General features: G+C 38.7%; 1 protein-coding gene across 1 annotated transcript; it reads right to left on the bottom strand.

The window, feature by feature from the left end:
• Positions 1-685: 685 nt before the first annotated feature.
• LOC134660903 (protein RCC2 homolog) lies at positions 686-25387 on the bottom strand. The gene is made up of 12 exons (XM_063516772.1): positions 25131-25387; positions 23338-23524; positions 19913-20056; positions 18401-18476; positions 17792-17923; positions 16655-16754; positions 14652-14755; positions 7172-7338; positions 5386-5566; positions 3266-3343; positions 1692-1792; positions 686-882 (listed from the first exon to the last, which is right to left on the bottom strand). Exons 2-12 carry the CDS (start codon positions 23515-23517, stop codon positions 712-714), a joined length of 1434 nt encoding a protein of 477 aa, XP_063372842.1. The 5' UTR covers positions 23518-23524; positions 25131-25387; the 3' UTR covers positions 686-711.

Raw genomic sequence — 25387 nt, 5'->3', positions numbered from 1 at the left:
CGGGTCTAAGGTAATAGTATAGCAAATTACCTTAAGTATAGTACCTATACAGATGCAGTGCATCATTATTTTCCTTCGTATTTTTACGGAAACGTACGAACTGTGTCTTGCTATTTCAGTCAGTCTCGGTACAAAAAGTAATGAGGTTGATTGAAGTAGCATGACAAATACGAACAGTTCGGGGAAACAATGAAGGAAAACAATTATGCACTACATCTGTAAGTATATTAAAGTATTGGATATTGATATTACCAATATTACGGAAAGATATCTTATAAATAGTATGTAGATTGTCACCGAAAGGTTTCCAGGGGTTTAAAACAGACTTAAATTATATGGGAGTCACCATTAGCAACGGTGTAAAGATCTGACCGGTAGGTTAAAAACAGACTTAAGTTACAGCATAGAGAAAAAAATACATAGAGTGCTCACTCCATACATCAGTTTTAGTACCAAAAAGACTATTAGCATCTAGCATCGAGTAGCGAAACTATCAGTACTGCTACTTGACAATAGATGTAGCACCGACCGGAAAGTCTTATCTCAACAGCATAAGACTTTCCGGTCGGTGCTACATCTATTGTCAAGTAGCAGTACTGATAGTTCCGCTACTCGATGCTAGATGTAGACACTGAAATTAATAGTCTGAACTGATGTATGGAGTGAGCACTCTTGTCTTACTATATTTCTCTATGGTTACAGTTACCGAATCTAAGGGTCAAAGACAGGCATGGTGGCGAGCTTCTGTTTCACCTCGTCCGTGGAGTCATCGCAGAGCAGCAGGGAGTGCGAGTAGCCCATGGTCACCTGGGTCACCTTGGTCCCCTCCATGCGGGTTACCTCTTTGGGCTTGGCGGTTGACTTGGTGATTTCACCGGTGCCCTGTGAAAGTTGTAAATTAGTTTCTGGCGGGTAATCTCTCTCTGTTATGGGCGGGAACTCTTAGCATTTTATAGGCACTCTGTGATGTGGGAGATGTGTAAGCGAAACACACGTTATTGTCGGTAAGAGGTTTATTATAACACTGTCTAATTAAGATGGGTACATGCTTATATAGTAACGTAACGAACAGTGGAGGGGAACATACTCTACACTACACTCTTATGTGACTTTTTAAATAGTTACTGGTGCATGCGCTGTCGGAAGACATCATTCAGTGATGGCATTTTAAATAATTTTTTGCAGTTGTTTTTTTTTTCGGAGTTATGAATAATTATGTATATGAAGGGTCCACGGAAAGAACTAGCCACATTTTTCGAAAAATGAGATTTTTATCTCAAAATGAAGAGCTCTTAATGAACTATTAGTTATATATTTTGCTACCACTGTATAATAAATGTAACACAACTTTATTTTTAGTTAAATAATACCTGGTCACGGAATTACCATACGTTTTGACATTGTTCCAAATTTTAAAAACACGATAACTCAAAATGTCACTAACTAGTGTGACTAGACATGTTCTTTCCGTGGACCCTTCATATAGTACCCACAAACTACGGGATTGGATTGGAAGGGAGGGATAACAGAGGGTCGATTTGTGCGTATAAAATATAAATTCCATAGTAGCATACTCGTAATCGTTTTGACAGTTCGAAAAAAGAAACCGATTTGACTAGTAGTCAAATACCTTATTGGGGACTAGGTTTGTATGGAGAAGGGTCGTTCACTATCATGTTAACGTAACTTACCAGTTCCCCATAGGTCGGGGACACGCCCCAGACTATGAGGGAATCGTCAGCCGCGATCACGATGGACGTGTTACTTGTACCAATGCTACGAATGTTCCAACCTGCAAGGTTATACCGTTTTTATATTCTATATATTCACCTTGTATATTCTATGTATGTATAAATATGTATATACATGTGCTTCAAATCTTGTAACTTAAATTTGAATTGAACCACTTCCTTTCTTCTTTTAAGGTTACTTGTTTTACGTTATTAAGAAACTACTGCGTGTGTACCAGGGATGTTGCGAACATCCGCATCCGCATCCGCAACCGCGGAACTTCCGCATTATTTTCAACATCCGCATCTGCATCCGCATCCGCATAAAATCGATGCGGAGCTTATGCGGATGCGGATGTCGAACAAGTCGGTACAGGAACGTCTTAGCGGCGGCGTAAGTGCTAATTTCGTCATTACCTATAACGAAATCGTCTAGTTCCAGAAAAGTCGGCCAAGTTATTGTTTATTAAATATAACGCACTTATATACTTACTCAAATACTAAACGTTTCGTTTTTTTTAATAAATAAATACTGAAAATGTAATATTTGACGTTTTCTAAGTACCTAATCATGACATCCGCATCCGCATCCGCGAATGTGAGCCTTTAAATATCCGCATCCGCATCCGCGGATGTCAAAAAATCTGCATCCGCAACATCCCTGGTGTGTACATACGGCAGTATAAATGCTTGTAAATTCCAATTTTTATCAAGTCAACTGACAAAAAACATTGTTAGACATGTAAACAAAATTGCTAGGCATCTACCAAAAACAGCCAAGCAAATAAGTAGGTATGTACATTGGTATGTACTCGTAAAGAAGGCAACATGTCTTCACAATAGTTATTCTAATAGGGTGCATTACTGCAATGTTCTGCCGCCAGACTGCAGCACTAGCACTTATCGTAAACTAGAGTAAGTAACTTATATACATAGAGTAACTTACTTAAACAGTTTTGTGACAAATTTTCACAGATATATTTATAACAAATTAAATATAAAATGACATGCATCAAGGCAGTTTGTTTTAAATAGAGGGCCTACGGCGAAACCCGAAAGTCGAAATTTCACTATCTCAATTTATCTGTCACTATCGCTCGAATATGCAAGAGTGATAGAGAGGCAGATAACGAAATTTCGATTTACGTGTTTCGCGGTAGGTGCTCTTTTTCTGCTAGTGGCGGCCCCAGAGACACAGAGTTTTTTCGATAATAATTTTATGTAAATAGCAAAGGTTAAAATGTAATTGATAAAATGGATTATGGCTGTGGATCTGACAACTGTTTTTGACAAGTTTTCACAGACAATCAATTATGACATTGATACATCAAGGCGGTTTATTTACAAAGGGCCTACCGGGAAACACGAAATCGAAACTCAGCTATCTGCCTGCTATCACTCGAATATGCAAGTGATAGAGGGGTTAGATAACAAAATTTCGACTCTCTCGTTTGCGGTAGACCCTTAGATTGTGACTTATTGTGGGAGTGGTGCCCCCTACGCAGACCTTCGCTTAATATTGTAATGTTGCTCACCGGTGAGATCCTGAACGGGCTTGGGGTACATGTTCGCCTCTCCGGTGCGTTTGGTCTGCCCGAACAGGAATAGAGTACCTGAAAGTCGCACAACATCCTGTCAACACAATCAGCACAATAGATTAAAGATGAGCAGTAAGTATGTACAGTCAAAAAATTTAATTTCGGTCCCATATTGTACCTTCTCACAGTGACAATAGGGTATTTCACTGCACTTAAAATAAAGCACCAGAAGATTGAAAGATAAACATAGACAGCAGTTATTTTTAGACACAATTTCTATTTTAAAACCCGTATGAAACTATAAAGAGTAATTTGATTGTGACGTCACATAGTGTTTCATATAAATTCCACAGTAGCAAAATCGTTTTATCAGTTCGATAAAAGAAACTGTTTTGACTAATAGCGGCGACGGAATATACATAGAGACAAACCAAAGAAAGTCTGCAGCGCTAGATTAAAAGTAGTTTTTAAAAATCAGTATGCGACAACACCACAGAAAATGGATTAAATAGTCTTGATACTTGTGAAATTTCTACCATATTTACCGTCTATGAAAAAATTAAGCTGTATGCACAGCTTAATTTTTATGGTAAAATAAATTTCATTCCAACAATAGATGTCACTATTAATATGTAGACATATACTAATATTGATAAATAATATTGGGAGAATGTGACATTTGGCTTCATCAAAATTAATAAGCTTTTGTAATATCCGCGACGGCGGTAAATAGGTACAGAGGGCCTACCGCGAACACCGAAGTTCTCAATATGCGAGCATCTTTCCCTTTTACTCCCATTAAGGCGTAATTAGATTGACAGAGAAATTGCCCGCAATTTGCGAACTAGTTTTCGGAAAAACGAAATAAACCATTAAAACAATAAACATATATTAAAAATTAATTTTAGCTTTAACTAGTAGGTACCCATGCCGTGAGCATAAGCATGGAGGTTGTGGGTTCGAGCTCAAAACCCGGCTAGTACCAATGAGTTTCTCGAAATGTTAGAGGAAGTTCATAAGTATGCCTATAGAGTTAGACCAAGAAAAGTCTGCAGCGATTTTGATAGCCCACGCAGTGCAAGTGTTATTTACACGTCATAAATTCATAGAAGTTTGACGTTTAAAATAACACTTGCACTGCGTGGGCTATCAAAATCGCTGCAGAGTTTTCTCGGTCTGACTCTACCTATTAGGTGTGTTCAATTTGCTGTGAAACCTTAGTCTAAACCAATATTATATTATCTAAGTAGGTACATATGGTGAAGTATTAAGATGTTTCATTCCACTTACCCGTCATCAACTCCAAATTTTGTAAACATTGTCGTTTTTCAGCTTGAATCGCCTCGTGCTGACTTTTTACAAGTGTAAAATTATTCGTCATGCGGAAAAGTAACTCCCACACGCCGGTTTTGTAAGGTTTCACCATGTTTATTCCGTTCATCACAAAACACAATGAATATTTAAACGATTTTGACAAACACATACATAGTGCATGACGTTTACTGACTGCTTAAAAAACATTGCCATATGTAGTTTTTTAATTCGATGTCAAATTATTGCGCTGCAGACTTTCTTTGGTTTGTCTCTATAGTTATTCTAGTTCGTTGTCTTTCATATTGATTGTCACTGTGACAAGGTACGAAATGGGTTATAAATAGGGTATTTGACATTTTTTTATGAATGGTATCAGTCGATCAGGTTTGTTTTGAGGATCAAATGTCTGTATGGGACCATGGGACCCATTGTCTTAAAGCAATACAAAAGTCACAATGGTCAAAGTCTGGCACCCGCACTTCACTGACGAAACGGTTCTAACAAAATGGCAATACATCGTGACGTCACCATGTATGGAAATTACGATTTTGTCGGTGAAATATTGCGTTTACGTAAATACGTATAATTATTGTTGCTATATCACATTGTTTAAATAAGATGTAACGAATCGAATACCATATCGATGTAGCATAATTTTGGAAGTTTAAACAAAAATATCTTTTTGAAACTTTGGTCTCGTATTTTTTTATTGTTCCCATATATTTTTCAAGTTTCCAATGTAGGTATTGTATGCACTTGGCCGGTGTTTTTGTACTACAATTTCGACTCTACATATGACTCACCGATCTCATTAACAGCGAGGCTGTAGGTAGAGCCGCAGTGCACGGAGCGCACGCCGCGCGCCGTAGTACCGAAATACTTGATAAGGCGAGGTACGGACTCGTCTTTTTGCTCGGCGTGACCGAGGCGACCGAAGCCCCCGAAGCCCCAGCTGAACGCGCGCTTCTTCGAGTCTATGGCCACCTGCGGACAAATATGGAGAAGTTAGATACAAAACAAAGAGAGTATACTATACACGTCAATAATTCCATAGTATTTTGTCGGAATCGTGCGTATTTGGCATGCTTCTTCAGTCAGTCTCAGTACAAAACAGATTATCTACAACGTAACAATACTAGTGACTGTAATGCCGGCTGTACACACTCGTCGAGAGCCTCGGCACCGCTCCGATCCAATGGGAGAAGCGCGAGGCGAGACAAGAAAGAGCGCACGGCCGGTTTCCATCCTTACTTGGTAGATATTCCACGAATCCGCACGAAGCGCTTTGCTTCCTCTTTCCTTATGCGCACTGCCAAGGAATGGAATTCCTTGCCGGCGTCTATATTTCCGAGCTCATATAACCCGGCAACCTTCAAATCAAGGGTGAACAGGCACCTTCTGGGCAGGCTCGCTCCATCGTAGGCCACGTCTTCGCCCCGGCTAGTCTGTGGCCATGAGTAAGCCCATTTTTAATAAAAAAAATAAAAAAAGCGGCCAAGTGCGAGTCGGACTCGCCCATGAAGGGTTCCGTATTTAGGCGATTTATGACGTATAAAAAAAACTACTTACTAGATCTCGTTCAAACCAATTTTCGGTGGAAGTTTACATGGTAATGTACATCATATATTTTTTTTAGTTTTATCATTCTCTTATTTTAGAAGTTACAGGGGGGGGGGACACACATTTTACCACTTTGGAAGTGTCTCTCGCGCAAACTATTCAGTTTAGAAAAAAATGATATTAGAAACCAGGGATGTTGCGAACATCCGCATCCGCATCCGCAACCGCGGAACATCCGCATTATTTTCAACATCCGCATCCGCATCCGCATCCGCATAAAATCGATGCGGAGCTTATGCGGATGCGGATGTTGAACAAGTCGGTACAGGAACGTCTTAGCGGCGGCGTAAGTGCTAGGTAATTTCGTCATTACCTATAACGAAATCGTCTAGATCCAGAAAAGTCGGCGAAGTTACTGTTTATTAAATATAACGCACCTATATTCTTGCCCAAATACTAAACGTTTGGTTTTTTTAATAGAAAAAATACTAAAAATGTAATATTTGACGTTTTCTAAGTACCTAATCTTGACATCCGCATCCGCATCCGCATCCGCGGATGTGAGCCTTTAAAAATCCGCATCCGCATCCGCATCCGCGGATGTCAAAAAATCTGCATCCGCAACATCCCTGTTAGAAACCTCAATATCATTTTTGAAGACCTATCCATAGATACCCCACACGTATGGGTCTGATGAAAAAAATTTTTTTGAGTTTCAGTTCGAAGTATGGGGAACCCCAAAAATTTATTGTTTTTTTTTCTATTTTTGTGTGAAAATCTTAATGCGGTTCACAGAATACATCTACTTACCAAGTTTCAACAGTATAGTTCTTATAGTTTCGGAGAAAAGTGGCTGTGACATACGGACGGACAGACAGACGGACAGACAGACAGACATGACGAATCTATAAGGGTTCCGTTTTTTGCCATTTGGCTACGGAACCCTAAAAAATAAAAAATAAAGAGGAGAAGGGAGCAGCATGCACACACTGGTACTCGGCCCGTCTCTGGACGAGTGTGCCCACCGACCGTGTGGTTGTTTCCGCAGGAGAAGTCCACGATGTCGACGTCCTTGACCGGCACCACGTGGCCGTCCTTGGACTTCTCGAAGAACAGCGCGACGTGCCGCGGCACCGTCTCGAAGTGGTACGAGAGCTTCGTAGACGTCACGAAGTATTTGCCGTCGGTGTTGTGGCCTTAAAGGAAGGGGTCGTCCATTAGAAAGTATTACTGCAATATTTTGCTGCCAGAGTGCAGCACTAGCGACTCAAGTATACCATAGAGTAACTTATACATACTGTACCTTAAACTGTTTTTTGACAAGTTTTCACAGACAATCAAATATGACATTGATACATCAAGGCGGTTTGTTTACAAAGGGCCTTGCAAGAGTGACAGAGGTTAGATAACAAAATTTCGATTCTCTCGTTTGCGGTAGACCCTTAGATGTGGGAGTGGCGCACCCTACGCAGACTTTCGCGTAATATTCCCTATTATATTACATTTACACACGTTTAGGGGGTTCCTTTTTTCAAACTGTGTAAACGATTTGCTAATATGGAATTATATGAAACACTAGTATGAGAATGGATGTCGGGAGGTGTATTGACACAACCAGATTCTAAATAAGACTACACTTTATTCATAAAGATCATTGATTATATAGCACTGAAATACACGTATATAAGCATCTATAGTTCTATACACTACATCTCCCACGGAGGGGAAAAAAAAAAAATAAGTACAAGAGTTTTTTTTTTTTTTTTTCGTTGAAATTATCATGCTTTAACAATGAAATTACCTATCTGATGTTATCATTACTTAAAACTAATTAGTATGTTAAGAGTTACAACTCTTGTTTACAATAATACAGACAATGCAGATCGAATTACAAATACATTTAATGCATCAACCACAGTAAAACAAAAATAGACAGTATGCTAACATTGCATCATGGTATGAAAGGCTTAGTTCTGTTTTTGTGAATTACATCATATTTACCATTTTTAATTATTTTTACATTGGGTGGAATGTCTTTTACTACAATATATGGTCCTGAATATAAGCTTTGGAGTTTATTACCAGTCTCGTTTTTTATTAAAATTTGATCGTTGGGTTTATAAGTGACTGGATTTATATAGGAGTCGTACCTGAATTTACGCTGTAATTTACTAGAATATAAGTTGTCACGTGCCTCTCTCTGTGTAACTTGTAAACGATACTTTAGTTCTTTTGGATAATCATCATAGTTATAAAGCGGGTCTATGGATGTGACTAAGTTATTTGGTAAATTACATTGCTTACCGTAGACCAATTCGAAAGGGGTGAACTGCGTTTCCGAGTGCACTGACGTATTATAAGCGAAACTCCAAAAGGGAAGCCATTCACTCCAAGCCTCGGGGTGATTGTCGGTCTGTATGCGTAGAAATGCACCTAAATGTTTGTGTGAATTTTCCAGAGATCCAATAGATTGGTGATGATAAGCGGTAGAGTTAATTTGATTAATATTTAAAATTTTACATACCTCTTTCATAGTTGTGGAGATAAATTCTGTGCCTCTGTCAGTCGCTATGGTGTTTGGTATGCCATGTTGAAGTATGAAATTGTTTACAAAACATTTTGCAACCTCTGTAGAAGTTTTAGAAACAAGGGGATATGCACAAACGTATTTGGATAGTTCGCATTGTAAAGTTAGAATATATGAATGATTATAATTATCCTTATCTAGAGGGCCCACTATGTCTAAGAATATTTTTTCAAACGCAGAGTGCGCTGTTGACGTCACGACCATAGGTTCTTTTATCTGAACCGTATATTTTTGGCGCTGGCACTTTTCACACTTACTTACGAATTCTTTAATATCGTTTTCAAGCCCAGGCCAGTAATAGTACTTTTTCAAATTGTTATACATTCTCCTTATACCCGCGTGGCCACTCGTGGGTAAAAGGTGAAAATCATTAAGTATGACTCTTTTATCGTCTTTGTCATATATTCGCTTTACTTCATTTAATATATGTAGTTGTGGTCCGGACCAATCCACCATATTTTGTATTTCGCTAACTAATTTCTCGACAAATATATTATTATATTTATTTTTAATGAAATATATGTCTTCAACTTTTATTTTCTTACATAACTCACTAAGTTCTCTCACAAAAGCGGCTCGCGTCAGTTGTGATTGAGATACTTGTTTAATATAAATTGTCTTTCTTTCCTGGCTATAACATAATGTTTTACTCTCGTGATTAATTCGTTTTTCTCTTTTTAACCTATCTATACTTTTTATATCTAGAAATCTCAATTCTACGGAATCCTTCGGTTTGCTATGTGTTGCTACAACTCTTGGTTGATCAGACCTGTCGTCAGTAGAAACCATATCAACCGGGGATACCGCATCCATCCTTCTTTTCTGCGCTCTAGTCATCACGTTAATTACATGTTCATTCATTTCTTTCAATTCCTCTGACGTAATGCGTATCCGGGACAATGCGTCTGCAGCCACGTTGTCCTTGCCTTTCACATATTCAACCACGTAATCGTACTCTTCTAATGCCATTCTAAATTTTAATAATCTACTCGAGGGATCTTTCATATTGAATAAGTACACGAGAGGTTTATGATCGGTACATATTTTAAATTTACGCCCGTACAGATATGGCCTAAAATGTTTAACTGCCCAAACCACGGCGAGCAATTCCTTTTCCACTGTAGGGTATTGAATTTCTGCTTTATTTAGGCTCCTACTTGCGTAAGCTATGGGTAATCCATTTGAATTAGACATAATTGCACCTATTGAAAATTTGGAAGCATCTGTTTGTATAATATATTCATTTTCCTCTGAAAAATCAGGATATTGTAAAACTGGTGGTGATACCATGCAGTCTTTGAGGCATTCGAATGCTTTTTGACAGTTATCATCCCATTGAAACTTAATATTTTTTCTACATAACAAATTCAAGTAATAAGCTTTTTCGGCAAAATTTGGAATGAATTTTCGGTAATAATTTGCGAAAGCTACAAAACGTTTCACCTCGTCTGTGCTTTTAGGAACTGGATAATTCTTCATAATTTCAATTTTAGCTGGATCTGGCAACACTCCATTACCTGATACGACATGTCCTAAATAAAGTATATCTTTTCGCAAAAAATCACATTTTTCCGGATTTAATTTTAAATTTACGCTTCTAAGTCTTTCAAAAACATCCTGTAAATTTTTGTTGTGTTCATTTAAATTACGGCCGAAAATTATGAGATCATCTAGGTAAACAAAACATTTTTGATAAGTTAATCCAGCCATTGCCATGGTCATCATCCTGGAAAATGAATTCGGACTAGTTTTACACCCTTGAGGCATGCGAGTCATTTGCCATCTACCCCCACAGAAAGCTGTATATTTTCTACTGTCTGGCTCTAACTCAACGTTGTAATAACCCTGATTTAAGTCTAAATGGGTAAAGTAAATACTACCGGATAACGAATCTAAAATCTCTGTAATATTGGGAAGCGGGAATTTATCATCTGTAATACAATCATTAAGTTTACGGTAGTCCACTACTAATCGCCATTTCTTGTTTCCACTGCTATCCGATTTTTTAGGCACTAGTAATATTGGGCTTGACCACTCGCTTCTGCACGGCTCTATAATACCTTGTTCCAACATACTATCTAACTGTCTTTGTACTTCACCTTGTTGGGAATATGGCAGCCTATACGGTTTAGAGTACACTGGTTGTACATCCTGTTTTAAAGTAATTTTATGCTTATAAATGTTCGTTGTCGTTAATTTGTCCCCTGGCAAATAAAAAATATCGCAGTATTTAGCACACAATTTCTCAATAGAAATTTGTTCCTCTCTATTTAAGTGACTAATTTTTAAATAAGAAAACATCTTTTTAACCCGTTCCGCATTTTTATGCGTTTCGCCAAACATACATACATCGTAATCACTTGCTTTGTGAATAGTCGGGTTTAATTTGTTAATAGTCAAATCATTTTCAGTCGTATTAAGCAAACGAATAGGTATCTTTCCATTATTAGGTTTCACTAATGCACTAGCCATAAACAATCCGGGTTGAATCTCATTCGCGCACACCACACATTCCTCTTCCATATTCGTATTTATGTAACGTATAGATTCCGACCTAGCCGGTACCGTCAAACGGTTGCTATCCTCTATAAATAGCGGTAATATTATTTTATAATCTAAGCCATTCCTTAAAGTCAAAGTGCTATCATAGTAGTCTATAGTTGACGTGTACTTTCTGAAAAAGTCATGTCCTAAGATGCCGCCAGCCGTACATGGCAAAGAATTGAAAACATAAAACTTTTGATTAAGGCTATGATCTCCATAATTAAGGTCTAAGTAAACATATCCGATAGGTTGGACTTTGCCGCCCAATCCGCTGACTACTACATTATCGTTATGGATTGGAATATTCTGATTATGTATGTACTTATATTTTATAGCACATATGGTAGAACCCGTATCAATTAAATATTGAGTCGAAATACCGTTACCAAAAGATAATTCTACATAACTATGTTTCTTATTGCTGTTAATTAAAATATATTCTTCAGTCACGAAAAAACTGATTCTCGTTACTATTCGACACGTTACTATCCGTCATTACATGTACTTGCTGTTGACTGCGTATCCCATTGTTCCTAGCTCTGTTGGAATAGAATTGGGACCTACCTCTATTCTGCTGGTAAGGCCTCGTTGCTCCTCGGGCAGCCGCAGGTTGGAAGCCACGTCCCGTGCCTCGCTGTCGGCTACTGAACCCGTACCTTGCCGGTTGATGGCCGCGTGTTGAGTACGACCTTCCACGGTGTCCCCTAGAGTATGAGGATGATGGGCCTCTGAAATATCTCGAATTATAATTATGATTACGTGCCATTGTCAAAATCCCTTCAGACGTACTTGGAGTGGACCGGTCGTAATCTATGGCAGCTTGAACTGCATCTTTTAGGGTGGTAAAATTCCGCGCAGCGATTATAGTGCTGAGTCTGCGATTTCGCAGCCCATCAGCGAAGCTCTGAATAGCCTGGCGTTCATTTAAGGGTCGCAATACCTTATAATTATCGGCATTATCACCCGCCTGCGACAAAGTAAGATCGACAAACATTTCTGCTAATTGTTTACCATAGTCATCGATAGACATTTCGTTTTGTTTTAAACTTAAAAGTTGTTTTTGTAAACATGGCACTGACTTTTTTGGTAAAAGCTCATTTTTCATATCCGTGATTAAAGCGTCAACGGTAGTATATTCTGGTAGCAGCTTTAGTTTAGCTGACTGAGAAAGCCTACTTTTTAAGACGAAGGTTACCAGTTTCATTTTTGAATCGTTATCGAGAAGTGATTGATAATACTCAATACCGTCAATTAAATTCTGAATTTCATTAATATCATCTTTCATTACTGGTAATAAACTCAAAGCCGTTTTTAAGTTAAACTTCTCCATCTCGGACATATTAGTATCACTACACAATTCTAAAATTTCTGCATACAATGCATCAAACTGGCTACAAAATTTCTTTATAGTTATAAGATCGTCGTTTTTTATGCTCTCTTCAATTTCTTCTAAACTATCCAAAAAAGTAGAATAATCAGCATGCACAGCTTGTGCTTCAATCGACTTATTTTTAACAATTTGTCCTACTCTTCTCTTAGGACCGATTTTAATTAAATATTGTCTTATAACAGTTAGCTGCTTAATTAAATCTAATAATTCATCTGCCATACTAATTCATAATTAAAATTAAAACATATATTCGCCTTAAGCTATTGCTACGTGATATGCTAATTATAAACCAATTAAGTTCTAATCTTACTCATTGTCCGGTGAGTAGGTACAGACGGCTACACATGGCACAAACGGTTACAACGCGCACTACACTTTACACTGCACTTTTTATTTCGACGCTTTTGTTCATTGAGCTGTCTATAGTCCGTATTCCGCTACAAAAGTTCAAACACGCACGTAGTTAAACCTCGTTTTCCGATTTCGGCGTCCGGCGAAAAATCGAGCTCCTCAATGCGTGCCCGCGAATCTCCTCACGTATCCACCTTTTGTGGCATCTTCTATAAAAGTAGTATGCAGCACCCAAGCATATGATACCAAAGATGCATACCACCACGACGAGCAGAATATTTGTGGTATTTATACTCTTAACCACCTCGGCGCTGTTGCTGGAGCCCCCGGCAGCATTCTGGGCTATAACGACCTCTTCTTTTGCTTGAGAAGACCCCATCTTCGTTCCGCACTTATAATTTCATATTTGAAATGAGTCCCATGTTGAGCACCGTCTTTAATTTTGTTTTTCACAGCCAAAGATTTAGTCCTTGATAAATAAATGTAACACTCGCGCGCGGTAGTCACGGTCGCGGACGTCGCGATAGGCAGCGCGCAAAGCGCTGCGATGGCAGGATCGCCATATGAGAATGGATGTCGGGAGGTGTATTGACACAACCAGATTCTAAATAAGACTACACTTTATTCATAAAGATCATTGATTATATAGCACTGAAATACACGTATATAAGCATCTATAGTTCTATACACTACACTAGCATGTGACGTCACAATCAAATTATCTACAGTATCTACTCTTTATAGTTTTATACGGGTTTAAAAATATAAATTGTGTCTAAAAATAACTGCTGTCTACGCTTATCTATTAATCTTCTGGTGCTTTATTCCATGCATGGTGTAAAAACCCGTGATTTTTCAAAATTGCCGCCTTTTTCTTCTAACAATATTTGTTTGACAAAGTATATAAAGTAAGAAATATATCACGAATGATCACGATGGGGGAGGACGGGCCAGAGAAGAGAAAAATAGGCCAAATATGTATATTTCTGGTCCAGACGACCCCTAAAAAGGAACTATTACCGGTTTAATGAAGGGAAAGTGTTTGACTGGTCAGTGACGTTTAATTCCGTTGGTTGTTCAAATAATGTGGCAATGCGTATTGCTTATTATTATTATTGGGGTGGTATCGGGCCTTTGAGTGTCACGTCGACCAAGTATTGATCTATTGTGACGGCCCTTTAAAGTTCATTACTAATGCCCGTTGCATCCAGAAAATTACAGATGCTTTGGGCCGTAACGTTCTGTACCTCATAGGGTTGCAATACATGCCGCCCTAAGTAGGTACTTCTTTTTGACATTAGTGGTCCACAGGAACAGAGAATGTTCGTATTGCCATAGAGAAATATAGTAAGACAAGAGTGCTCACTCTATACATCAGTTCAGACTATTAATTTCAGTGTCTACATCTAACATCGAGTAGCGGAACTATCAGTACTGCTACTTGACAATAGATGTAGCACCAACCGGAAAGTCTTATCTCAACAGCATAAGACTTTCCGGTCGGTGCTACATCTATTGTCAAGTAGCAGTACTGATAGTTCCGCTACTCGATGCTAGATGCTAATAGTCTTTTTGGTACTAAAACTGATGTATGGAGTGAGCACTATATGTATTTTTTTCTCTATGGTATTGCTTACCCAGCTGTCCGTACTCGGGCAGGCCGAACGAGTGCAGCCCGCCGCTGCAGTCCAGGATCATGGAGAACTCCGCCCCGCAACCCACCTTCACGATTGGTTTGCCGCTACAACAATCAGTTCACAAAATATATGTAATAATCTTTAAAAAAAAACAACGGGTTGCACCCCGGGAGTACCGGCAGAAGTGAAAACTCAATGACTACTGCAAAATGTCTGCAGCACTATGTATAATTGACGTTAACGCCGTCTAGCGTTATTTCGTCGCATTACTTGAAACCTCTAAGCACATCACTGTTAGTACTCGAGTTATATTAATACCAGTTAGAGGGAAATTCAAAAACTCAATGACATTGTAACAGTTTTTCGATCAGGTCACGTGTCCGTATTACGATCACGTGATCTGTCGCGAGTTTAACATTTTTTCCCACCTCAAAAAGTGCACAACGCCGCTAAAGAAGTTATCACTTCAAAAAAAAACGACTTCTCTAACTACTATCATCGGAACTCAAGCTTGACAAAAATGTGGTTTAAAAACTTAACATGCTTAACAAACACAACGAAGAGGACAAATCGGTAAACGTGAACTATGCGTCGTTGAAGAGTTCCGTTCTGATCATCAGGCATCGGAGTTTTTGTCGCATGGTAAGACTAATAGCAAGCTATGGAGTCGACATTTGCCATAAATGTAAACTCTTATTCATACTCATACTCATTTATTTAATTTATCTTAAAATGCCTTTAGAGCGGTCGGTCGTGTATATTATCTTAGTCGACTTATATAATAAAATATTTTTCTATTACATTATGAATTCATAACTTCAACTATTTTAACATACAACTATACAAACAACATCGCTGCGAAAGACCTAATGTCATGTAGGTACTGACCGCTGATAAAATTGATTAGTATTTGTCATGTGTCAATCACTGGTGATTGCAAACGTAGTAGTTATTTATATCTGTAAGTGGTAAATATGTTGTGGAATATTCCATAATTCATTATTATGCCTAACCCAGAAATAGCTGCAATTTTGTAATCTGTTCTCATATTAAATAAAATTAATCATGAGTATGAGTATGAATAAGAGTTTACATTTATGGCAAATGTCGACTCCATAGCTTGCTATTAGTCTTACCATGCGACAAAAACTCCGATGCCTGCTGATCATCGTCAGCAGTTCCAGTTCCTCAACGGTCACATTTTTGGATTTGAGGAGTTTCCTCTATTCCTCATGGATTCCACCCTCAGACCCAGTGGTTTTGAAAACAACGCTAGCGCTAATTACGCTAATTACACATATTTACGAGTACGGTACGAGTAAAGCATTATGTGCGCTTGCCAAGTCATTATACGTATTACAAGATATCTTATTGATACGGTTTAAACACCCCCTGGCACTGATTAAAATAACCGACTTGGTTTCACATTACATCTCAAAACTTTTTTGTAGTAGAAGCGTTGCGAGACTGGCACCTTTTTACATGTAATGTTTTTGATGGGATACGATTGAATAAAAAACACTGATAAACAGTTATAGAGACCCCGGCGCTCGGGAGAGGCCGCTCTAAGGCATAGGATAGTATTTATCTCGGGAATCCAAAAGTCCCTCACAAAACCTAGAAATTCGTGTGATGTAATTAATGGATGACCCCCTACGACGGAATTAGCCACATTGCCCTTATATAATAGTAGTTTGTGTTACAAGGGATCAAAATGATCCCTACTTGGGCGTACATTGAATCCTGAATGAAGCAATGGATTCTATAATAGACTCCCAAACGTAGTGAGGGATTCTAAAGTAAAATCCTGAGCGTAATGAGGGAAGTGTTAACGCCCAAGACGAAATAATTTTGATACCGTGTGACACATACTGCTTTTCACATCAACTATGAGGAAAATAAAAAAATCTTAATGTTGACACAATCTGATGCTTAAACAGATTATTTAAGCTAAAAAAATAATGTGCAAAATGGCGGTGGCAGAGGTTGTGAAACGTTCTTACGTGTATCGTATGCGAGTTGGCTTGAGCACCTGCCGGGAGCTGCTGCCCAGCCCGCACTGGCCGCTCTTGTTGTCGCCGCAAGCGTACACCGTGCCCGTATCTGCGAATTCATCGTTATAGCTGGTCAACCAAATCTTGTCAGTAAAAAAGGCGCGAAATTCAAATTTTCTATGGGACGATATCCCTTCGCGCCTACATTTTTCAAATTTGCCGCCTTTTTCTACTGTCAAGATGTGGTTGACCAAGTATATTTGTTTTACTTATACCGTTCGAGAAACGGGCCCCTGGCGTCTATTCTATCTGAAAATAATTACTTATGTAAAAGTCGGGTAAAACATGCGTTGTTTCAATTCATTTTCTTAATCCACATGAAGACTGTTTACGAATCAACGATGTGTAAGCTCTTAGTGTGTCTGTGAATTAAATAAGGGTATGTTGTAATGGATGGATTACTACTTTACTGAAAAAAGCATTCACATGATATAGGTGCATAAATAATACCTAATGAGCATGTATTATTTTTCTAATAATTAAGGTATATAACTTTGCCTGTTTATTTACCTTAAATTTTGTAATTTACTTTTCTTTCTAGATGTTAATCAGTAATCACTTAAACTTCATGTAGACAAAGCTCACAGCTATTTGTTGAAAGTATTGTAAAAAACATTTTGCATTTCCCGAATTTTCTTGTTGTATTTAATCGTGCATTGGCTACGTATTTTTGATATGGTTATTAAGGAAACTATAGGTATATTTTCTGCTGCTCAATCTATTGATTAATGTTAATGAATGACTGTTTGTTTCTCAATAAATTTAAATATATATATAATATATTCTAATTATAATTATATATCTATCTATCTATCTATATATAGCCTTTTATTCCGATCCTTGGGTACAACGGTTATTAAGTCGATTTTATTATTTTTACTACAATATGTCCCGCAGTTCGGTGTGCCTCTTGGCATAGGCCTCCTCCAACCTTCTCCACTGTACTCTGTCCTCTGCAACTCTGGACCAGTAAGGCCCCAGGGTTAAGCGGATTTCATCTACCCATCTTGTTTTTGGATGTTTTTGTTTTCTACTTCCGTCTCTTGGGTGCCATAGGGTGACTTGTTTTGTATATTCAGTCAGTACCTGTGACAAACAGCGAGTGGTGTCGGCCGACGGCCGCGTGGATGATGTTCAAGCCGTGCAGGGCTGGCACGGCTTCAGGCACGTTCCGGGTGCTCGTGTCGCCGAAGCCCAGCTGACCGCTGCCGTTGCGACCTGAACGACCAAACAATACATTCAAACAGCAGTGGGCCCCGAACAGAGACCTCGTGACACATACAAACACACATAAACCTGATACTAGCTCGTAATGGTAAAATTTCTTTAGAATAAACATATTATTATATTATATAGCATTATTCAATCGGCGTCACAGTTCTCTGACCGGTTTTGAACCTTATTGCATTGAGATAAAGCCTAACGACTGGTCAGGTAAGTGTATTGCCGATAGCACCTACTTAATACCTTACACAGTAGATTAAGGAAGATTGTTGAGTGCTACCGTTCGCCAACAAACTGTCATGCAGTTTGGCGAAAGAATACGTGTAATAGATTGCTGTGTATTTTTTATTGAATAAATAATAATAATAAAAAAAAACAATAATACATATAAAGTTAAATGTATCGTTTAGGTAAGAATTCCTTGTATAAATAAATATACAATTTAAATGACAATAATATAAATGAAGTTACCGAAAGTATAAGCTGTACCATCTTCACCAATGAGAATGGAGTGCCCCGCGCTGCAGGAGCTCACGATCAGGCGGTACTGAAAAACAACCGGCTAATGTTGTAGAAACAGCATCTTAAGGGGTGGGGGAAACAACGCGCCAAAAAGTTAAGTATCCTAATTTTTAATCTTTATTGAGTACTTCAAGGTTCCAAATTCAAAAACAAACAAATAATTCTTTCGGGTCTCAGTTAATTCGTAGAATAAGGGCGGTTTCGCACTACGTCCGATTCGAATCAGATCCGAACCCGTGAAAATATGGTCAGTTGTAGCCGTAGAACTATTTCTATGGTAAGTTACGCACTACATCCGATCTCCGTCGTCCGATTTCTTTCCGTATTCTAGAATCTCCATTCCGGAGAAGATGTTTGACGGACCGAAGTAGCCTTAGTATTATTTGTATGAACCCTCGCGCACTGTGTCCGAGTTAAAGCCGAGCTGCGTACGAGCAGAGAGGCAGCGGGGCGGGCGGGGTATTCGGATAGGACTAGTGCGTAAGCCAATATACGAATTCGGTCCGAGTTAAGACATATTTTCACAGGTTCGGATAGGAATAGTGTGTAAGCGAATATCCGAATTCGGTCCGAGTTAGACCCATATTTTCACGGGTTCGGATAGGACTAGTGCGTAAGCGAATATCCGAATTAGGTCCGAGTTTTCTAGACGGATCGGACGTAGTGCGAAACCGCTCTTATAGTGGCTCTGTGATCTGTAGACAACGCAAATCCACTCCGCCATTTTGAAAAATTTAAAGCCAAAAACTAATAAACTAAATATGACTTAAACGCAAAGGATTATGTTAATGCACTACATTTTTACAGGTTGGGATGGTTGAGCGGCCGCGTTCTTGGCCGTCTCAGGTCCGCGAGACCGGAGACTAGGGTTCCCGATATCCGTGCTACACGCCGATCAGTGCGTCCGTATTCTTAGTCCGAACCCTAAGCGACCGAACTACACGAACCCGTCAAAGTTCGTGCCCGTGTAGTGCGTTCGGCTCCGGAGTCGCGGTCCTCGGCAAGATATATGAACGCGAATGTACTCATTACTTTTTCGTTCTTGGGACTGATTTTCATTCGTCACTAATACGTCCATACGGAGACACGGTTTCACGGACCCTAATTACCCCGTCCCGAACGGGTCAAAAATCCGGTTTCGTGTAACACGGGGCGCCGGCGACGGGTACACGAAGGACGCGACCGCGAGCCCTACCGACACTGACAATCCAACCTCTAGACTGAGCTTAGGCCAATTCTTTCATGAAATCGATGCTGCCAAAAATACGGGGGTGCGGGGGGACGAGGTGAGCGAATCCCGTGCCGTGATTGGTCCGTTCAAAGACACGGACCAATCACGGCACGGGATTGATTCGAAGATGGAGTAACGCTACCGTATGTGTGGCAGAGGGGGTAGCGCGACTATGCTATGTCTAGAGGTTGGATTGTCTGTGCCTACCGAAGACCTCGCGTCATCTATACCTTGCGGTCTGTGAGCCGATGGAAAGTGTACAGGTTGGGATGGGTGCGAGCGGTCGCGTTCTCCTTCTTGGCCGTCAGGTCCCAGGACACCAGGCCGGCGATCATCAGCACTCCGGGAGTCTTGTAGAACGTCTTCAGCAGCTCCTGTGGAACAACATATTATGAACGTTGAACGTAGTGTCATTCTATAGAACTTGCTATGTAAACAAAACTCACTAGTAAATTCATATTTTTTGACAGTTTTAATATGGCGGCTTGTTTGCATAGTTGGGCAATTTTATTTAAAGTTGTCCCCAACACTTTTTTTTTTATTTGTGAATTTCTATGTTATTTCTACTCAGAATCACGAGCTCTTTCTATCCTAATAGGAGATAAAAAGTGTCAAGGTTTTTTTTCCATTCCGTTACCATTTTTATAGACTTTGTATGGCGGTCACGGAATGGAAAGATCGAAAAATGTATGGGAATTTTTTGGGACACTTTTTTTCTCCTATTAGGATCAAAAGAGCTCATGATTCTGAGTAGAAATAACATATAGAATCCCAATTTTGAAAAAAAAAAGTGTATGGGACAACTTTTAATAAAATGGCCCAGTTAGCAAGTTCCATAAGTATTGTATACAAATAAGCAGACGTCAACACGTGTATGGAAGAAAAATAAATGACTTCACTACACATAATAAACTAATATCTGGGTGACCGAGCTTCGCTCGGAAAACATAAAAAAACTCGAAAATGCGCGTTTTCCCAGAGATAAGTCCTAGCTAGATCGATTTTTCGCCCCCAAAAACCCCCATATAGCAAATTTCATCGAAATCGTTAGAGCCGTTTCTGAGATCCCCGAAATATATATATATATATAAATAAATAAATAAACAAGAATTGCTCGTTTAAAGGTATTAGATAGATAGATTGTGTACACAAAACAAAGAAGTAACAAAGAAGTAATAGAAGCGAAACGTAGGTGTATAGCGTGTGGCAGCATTATGATTAGCTGATCACACTTTCACCACAAGCTACTGTCAGTCGTTGTCAGTTCAGTATGGCGCTTATGAAATGTCAGATGTGAAGACGATTCCAGTTAAAATTACAAATAATTACAAATATACCGTGCTGCTCCATTTTGGAGTGTAAAAACACTAGCCGGACAAAAAATATTAGACATGGAGGCATTTCATATCATCGGTAAGTATTATTTCATGTAATATTTCAATATTTTTTACATTTTCGGTTTCCGCAAGGATTTTTGTATTGTTTAGTACAAAAATCAAATTTATGTAAATGAGATAAGGTTGATATCTACTTAGCGTAAAAGTCACGTACGGGTGCGCTATTCGGCCTCAGTGCGAGGACCATATCAAAAAAGTTATCGATGTCGATGTTTGTATAAATACACAGTTCGTTTTGTTTAGGTTCATACATGTTCTTGATAATTTATTTTTGTTTTTCCTCTAGCTAGATGTTCTTACTTATTTATTGTTATTCAATGGATTATTTGATTTAAAGTCTGTCTTATAGTATTGTACCCAACTACCCATACATTTTGGCCCACGGGCAGGGGTTTGGAGAGCCTGATATAGCTGGTCAAGCAAATCTTGCCAGTAAAAAAAGGCGCGAAATTCAAATTTTCTATGGGACGATATCCCTTCGCGCCTACATTTTTCAAATTTGCCGCCTTTTTCTATTGACAAGATCTGCTTGACCAACTATATTTCCATTGTTTTTAATTAGCGTTTTTAGGGTTCCGTAGCCAAATGGCAAAACACGGAACCCTTATGGATTCGTCATGTCTGTCTGTCTGTCCGTCCGTATGTCACAGCCTCACAGCCACTTTTTTCCGAAACTATAAGAACTATACTTTTGAAACTTGGTAATTAAGTAGATGTATTATGTGAACCGCATTAAGATTTTCAAACAAAAATAGAAAAAAAAAAACAATAAATTTTGGGAGTTCCCCATACTTAGAACTGAAACTCAAAAATTTTTTTTCATCAAACCCATACGTGTGGAGTATCTATGGATAGGTCTTCTAAAATGATATTGAGGTTTCTAATGTCCTAAGTGCCCCCCCCCCCCCCCCCTGTAACTTCTAAAATAAGAGAATGATAAAACAAAACAAAATCTATGATGAAACTTCCACCGAAAATTGGTTTGAACAAGACCTAGTAAATAGTTTTATTTTAATACGTCATAAATCCCCTAAATACGGAACCCTTCATGGGCGAGTCCGACTCGCACTTGGCCGCTTTTTATTAAAAAGTAAGTAGGTAACCTAATCTTCGCCAGAAAATATAGTATACATATGTATAAAAAACTGAGTAGTTTACGTGTACTTAAACTAATTATTAATAAGCGTTTATCGATATCACACCGAATCATGCACATCCCTATCGCATATGTCAACGTCATAGTCGAATATTTTATCCTATCGCATTCACTCTTGGAAAAGCCATGCAAGTGTAAAAGGGATAGAGCATAAATGACTATTTACAATAAATAAAAATCGTAGTGCAATTTCGACATAATTTTCTTTACTGTAAGGTTCAAATTATTGTGATGGGTGAGGGTTCATAATCCCTTTCGAAATAAGAAAATATGGCCAATTTTTGTGACAGCGTGTTGGCGACATAGGTTCCCATACTAATGCAGGCACATGCCGTTTCCCCTTAGAGCGCGGCGCGCTCTTTCTTTCTTCCGTGATTGTGTATATGTGCACACGTCACACGCTCGATTAGTAAAGGCGGTACCGCTCGTGCTCCTAGTCGAAGATCCTCGAGAACGAATCGAAACATGTCGAGAGTTTTTTTTTTTTTTCATTTTTATACTACGGTCGGTAGCAAATAGCATACGGGCCACCTGATGGTAACCTGTCACCGTAGCCTATCGACACCTGCAACTCCAGAGGTGTAACAAGACCGTAAACTAGATTAAGTCCTTGTAATAAATGGGTGTCATTCTGAATCCCTAACAACGTTTGTCCTAAAGTCACTTGCCCTAACTGGTTTGTCCTAATGGGCACATGCCCTAACGATCAATTGTCATAACGATTATTTTCCATAATGTAAGGCTCTGAAAAATCGTTAGGTTTTAGAACGTACTGCCACAAAAGTGGGTTAGGTTAAGTTAGAACTGCGACCCTCGCAAAAAAATTAGCTGAATAACATTAGGATAAGCAATCAATAATTAGGGAAACCAAAATTAGGGTTTTTAGTGTTAGGACAACTGATGATTATGACAAACAATATTAGGGAATGCAAAGATAGGAGAAAAGATTTTAGGGATTCAGATATAAATAGATCCGTAATAAAATATGTTAAATGAAGAACTCATTTAAAAAAACTCCGTAAGCGCGATGTAGAACGTGCTAACGCCATCTGTTGCAATCTTGTGGCACGACCTTGTCAGTCCGAGACGGCACAAGGTTTACCTCTGGTAACTTGACAGTAGGCTCGTCTCCCATCGGCGAGGGCGTTCTCTGCTGGTCTCTCGGCTCCGACGTCGCCGAGTGGTCGCTGTCCTCGTCTTCGGAGAGCTGCCTGCGCGGCTTGCGTGGCTTGCCGCGCGGCGCTGACGGCAGGGAACGCTTGCGGGTGCCGTTGTTTGACATTGTTGCTCTGTAAATATATCTTATGACAAATTTGTAAAGGGGCTTTCGAATGATGCATGGAACATGACGGCTTTAGACATTTTTTGCGCTGTGCACTTTTTGAGGTGGGGAAAAAATGTTAAACTCGCGACAGATCACGTGACCGTCTTACCGTCTTCTTATCGTAAGACGGACACGTGACCTGATCGAAAAACTTACAATGTCATTGAGTTTTTAACGGCTTATTATTAACCGCTTCAAAATCCGTTGCGTAGTTTTAAAGATCTAAGCATACATAGGGACAGACAGACAGCAGGAAGCGAAAACGAAACGAAACGAAAAAGTAATTCTAGGATAGATGGTGCACACACCTTTGGCCTATGCTCGGTTAGATGGTGTTGACGACACCGTTTGATATTTAACAATTTTATCAAATTTATCAGTGAAAGACCATGGGTAAAAATTATATAAAAATAATAAAATTATTTATCCATACATATATTTTTTTTTGATAGTTTTATACATTTCCATATTTAGTTTTAATTGTGGCAGTAAATTTACTGTGACTACAAAAATTACTATGACAGTAACCCTCTATAGACTCTATACTGTCGATTCACTTTGATACTATGTAGTGAAGTAAACAAATAATGTAGGTCGGTGGTCCGGGTCCAGAGTGTGGTCTGCCATTTGGGGGCCCCTGCCCTACATCATGTATTAATATTTTGTATTGTGAAATATTTTACTTGTAATCTACGGTCACTGTATTTTGGCAACGGTTAAAGTCATGAGCCTTTAGCCGTTGCCAAAATACAGTAACCGTACCTGCTGCCACTTCTTCAATAAATAATTATTATGGTAGCGTGTGTCATGGAGGGTTTACTTTGACACACTTAAAGTCGCATCAAGATCATTTTGAACACCTCACCCGCTTAGCAACTATTGCTGTTGCTGCTGACTGTACTTATGAATTTATTTTCCATGTGGCAAAATGCCAGAAACCACTTGTGGCATTCAATATCTAAAAATAAATAATTCGAAAGTTGAATTTTTTTTAATACTTTCACAAACTTCTAATGTTAGCAAATGACAACAAACTATACTCAAATGTTTTATTACTTAAATGCTGGCGTGTCGCTGACGTGCACATTATTAATTATTATTGTAACATACTTAATGAATAAAAGAATAAAAAATTAAAAATTACTTACAAACTAGATCTTGTTGTCTACTTAAAAACACATTATAAGTTAATTCGCGCCATGCAATAGTGCAGTAGTAAATAAAAAAATATTTTTTTATTATTAAAAAAAAGTTTGAGACAAACGAACTCCATAGAATTCAATAACGGCCAGTCAGACAATGGGAACATAACGGTCAAAAATAAAACATAAAATAACCGTACACAAGTGCGTTTTCAACGTAATCAGCCGGTAATGATAAATCCAAGTGTGTTTTCTTGTAAACGCACGCTTTATTTAGTATTTTCTCGGAATATCATCCATCTCTCAAATTCTGTGAAAACCGAAAGGCTTAACACGTGCCGAAAAACAAAGTAAAAGCTCACATCACAATTAATTCATTAACTTATTTAAGCATAAAATTAAAAACAAACAAATTATTGTATAACTTACCGGTATAACACAATAAACTAAACTTAAGAATATTATTTATAATGATGTCTATCAAAGCTTGCGTTGCTCGCGGCCTTAAAAAATGGGGATGCCGTAAAAAAAAACATCAAACACCGTTTGTTTTCTATTTCCTATGCTTCATGGCTGTTATTATTATCTCATTTTCGTACTCTTTTCATGAGTCTGTGGTCGTAAAAAAATAATTAGCACAGACTCAAAATGTAACGGGCAGCCCCAAAAAGGCGCTGCTTTTGATT

The sequence above is a fragment of the Cydia amplana genome, chromosome Z (genome assembly GCF_948474715.1).
Source record: "Cydia amplana chromosome Z, ilCydAmpl1.1, whole genome shotgun sequence".
NCBI classification, from domain to species: domain Eukaryota; kingdom Metazoa; phylum Arthropoda; class Insecta; order Lepidoptera; family Tortricidae; genus Cydia; species Cydia amplana.
This window is presented reverse-complemented; position numbering and strand designations above follow the sequence as displayed.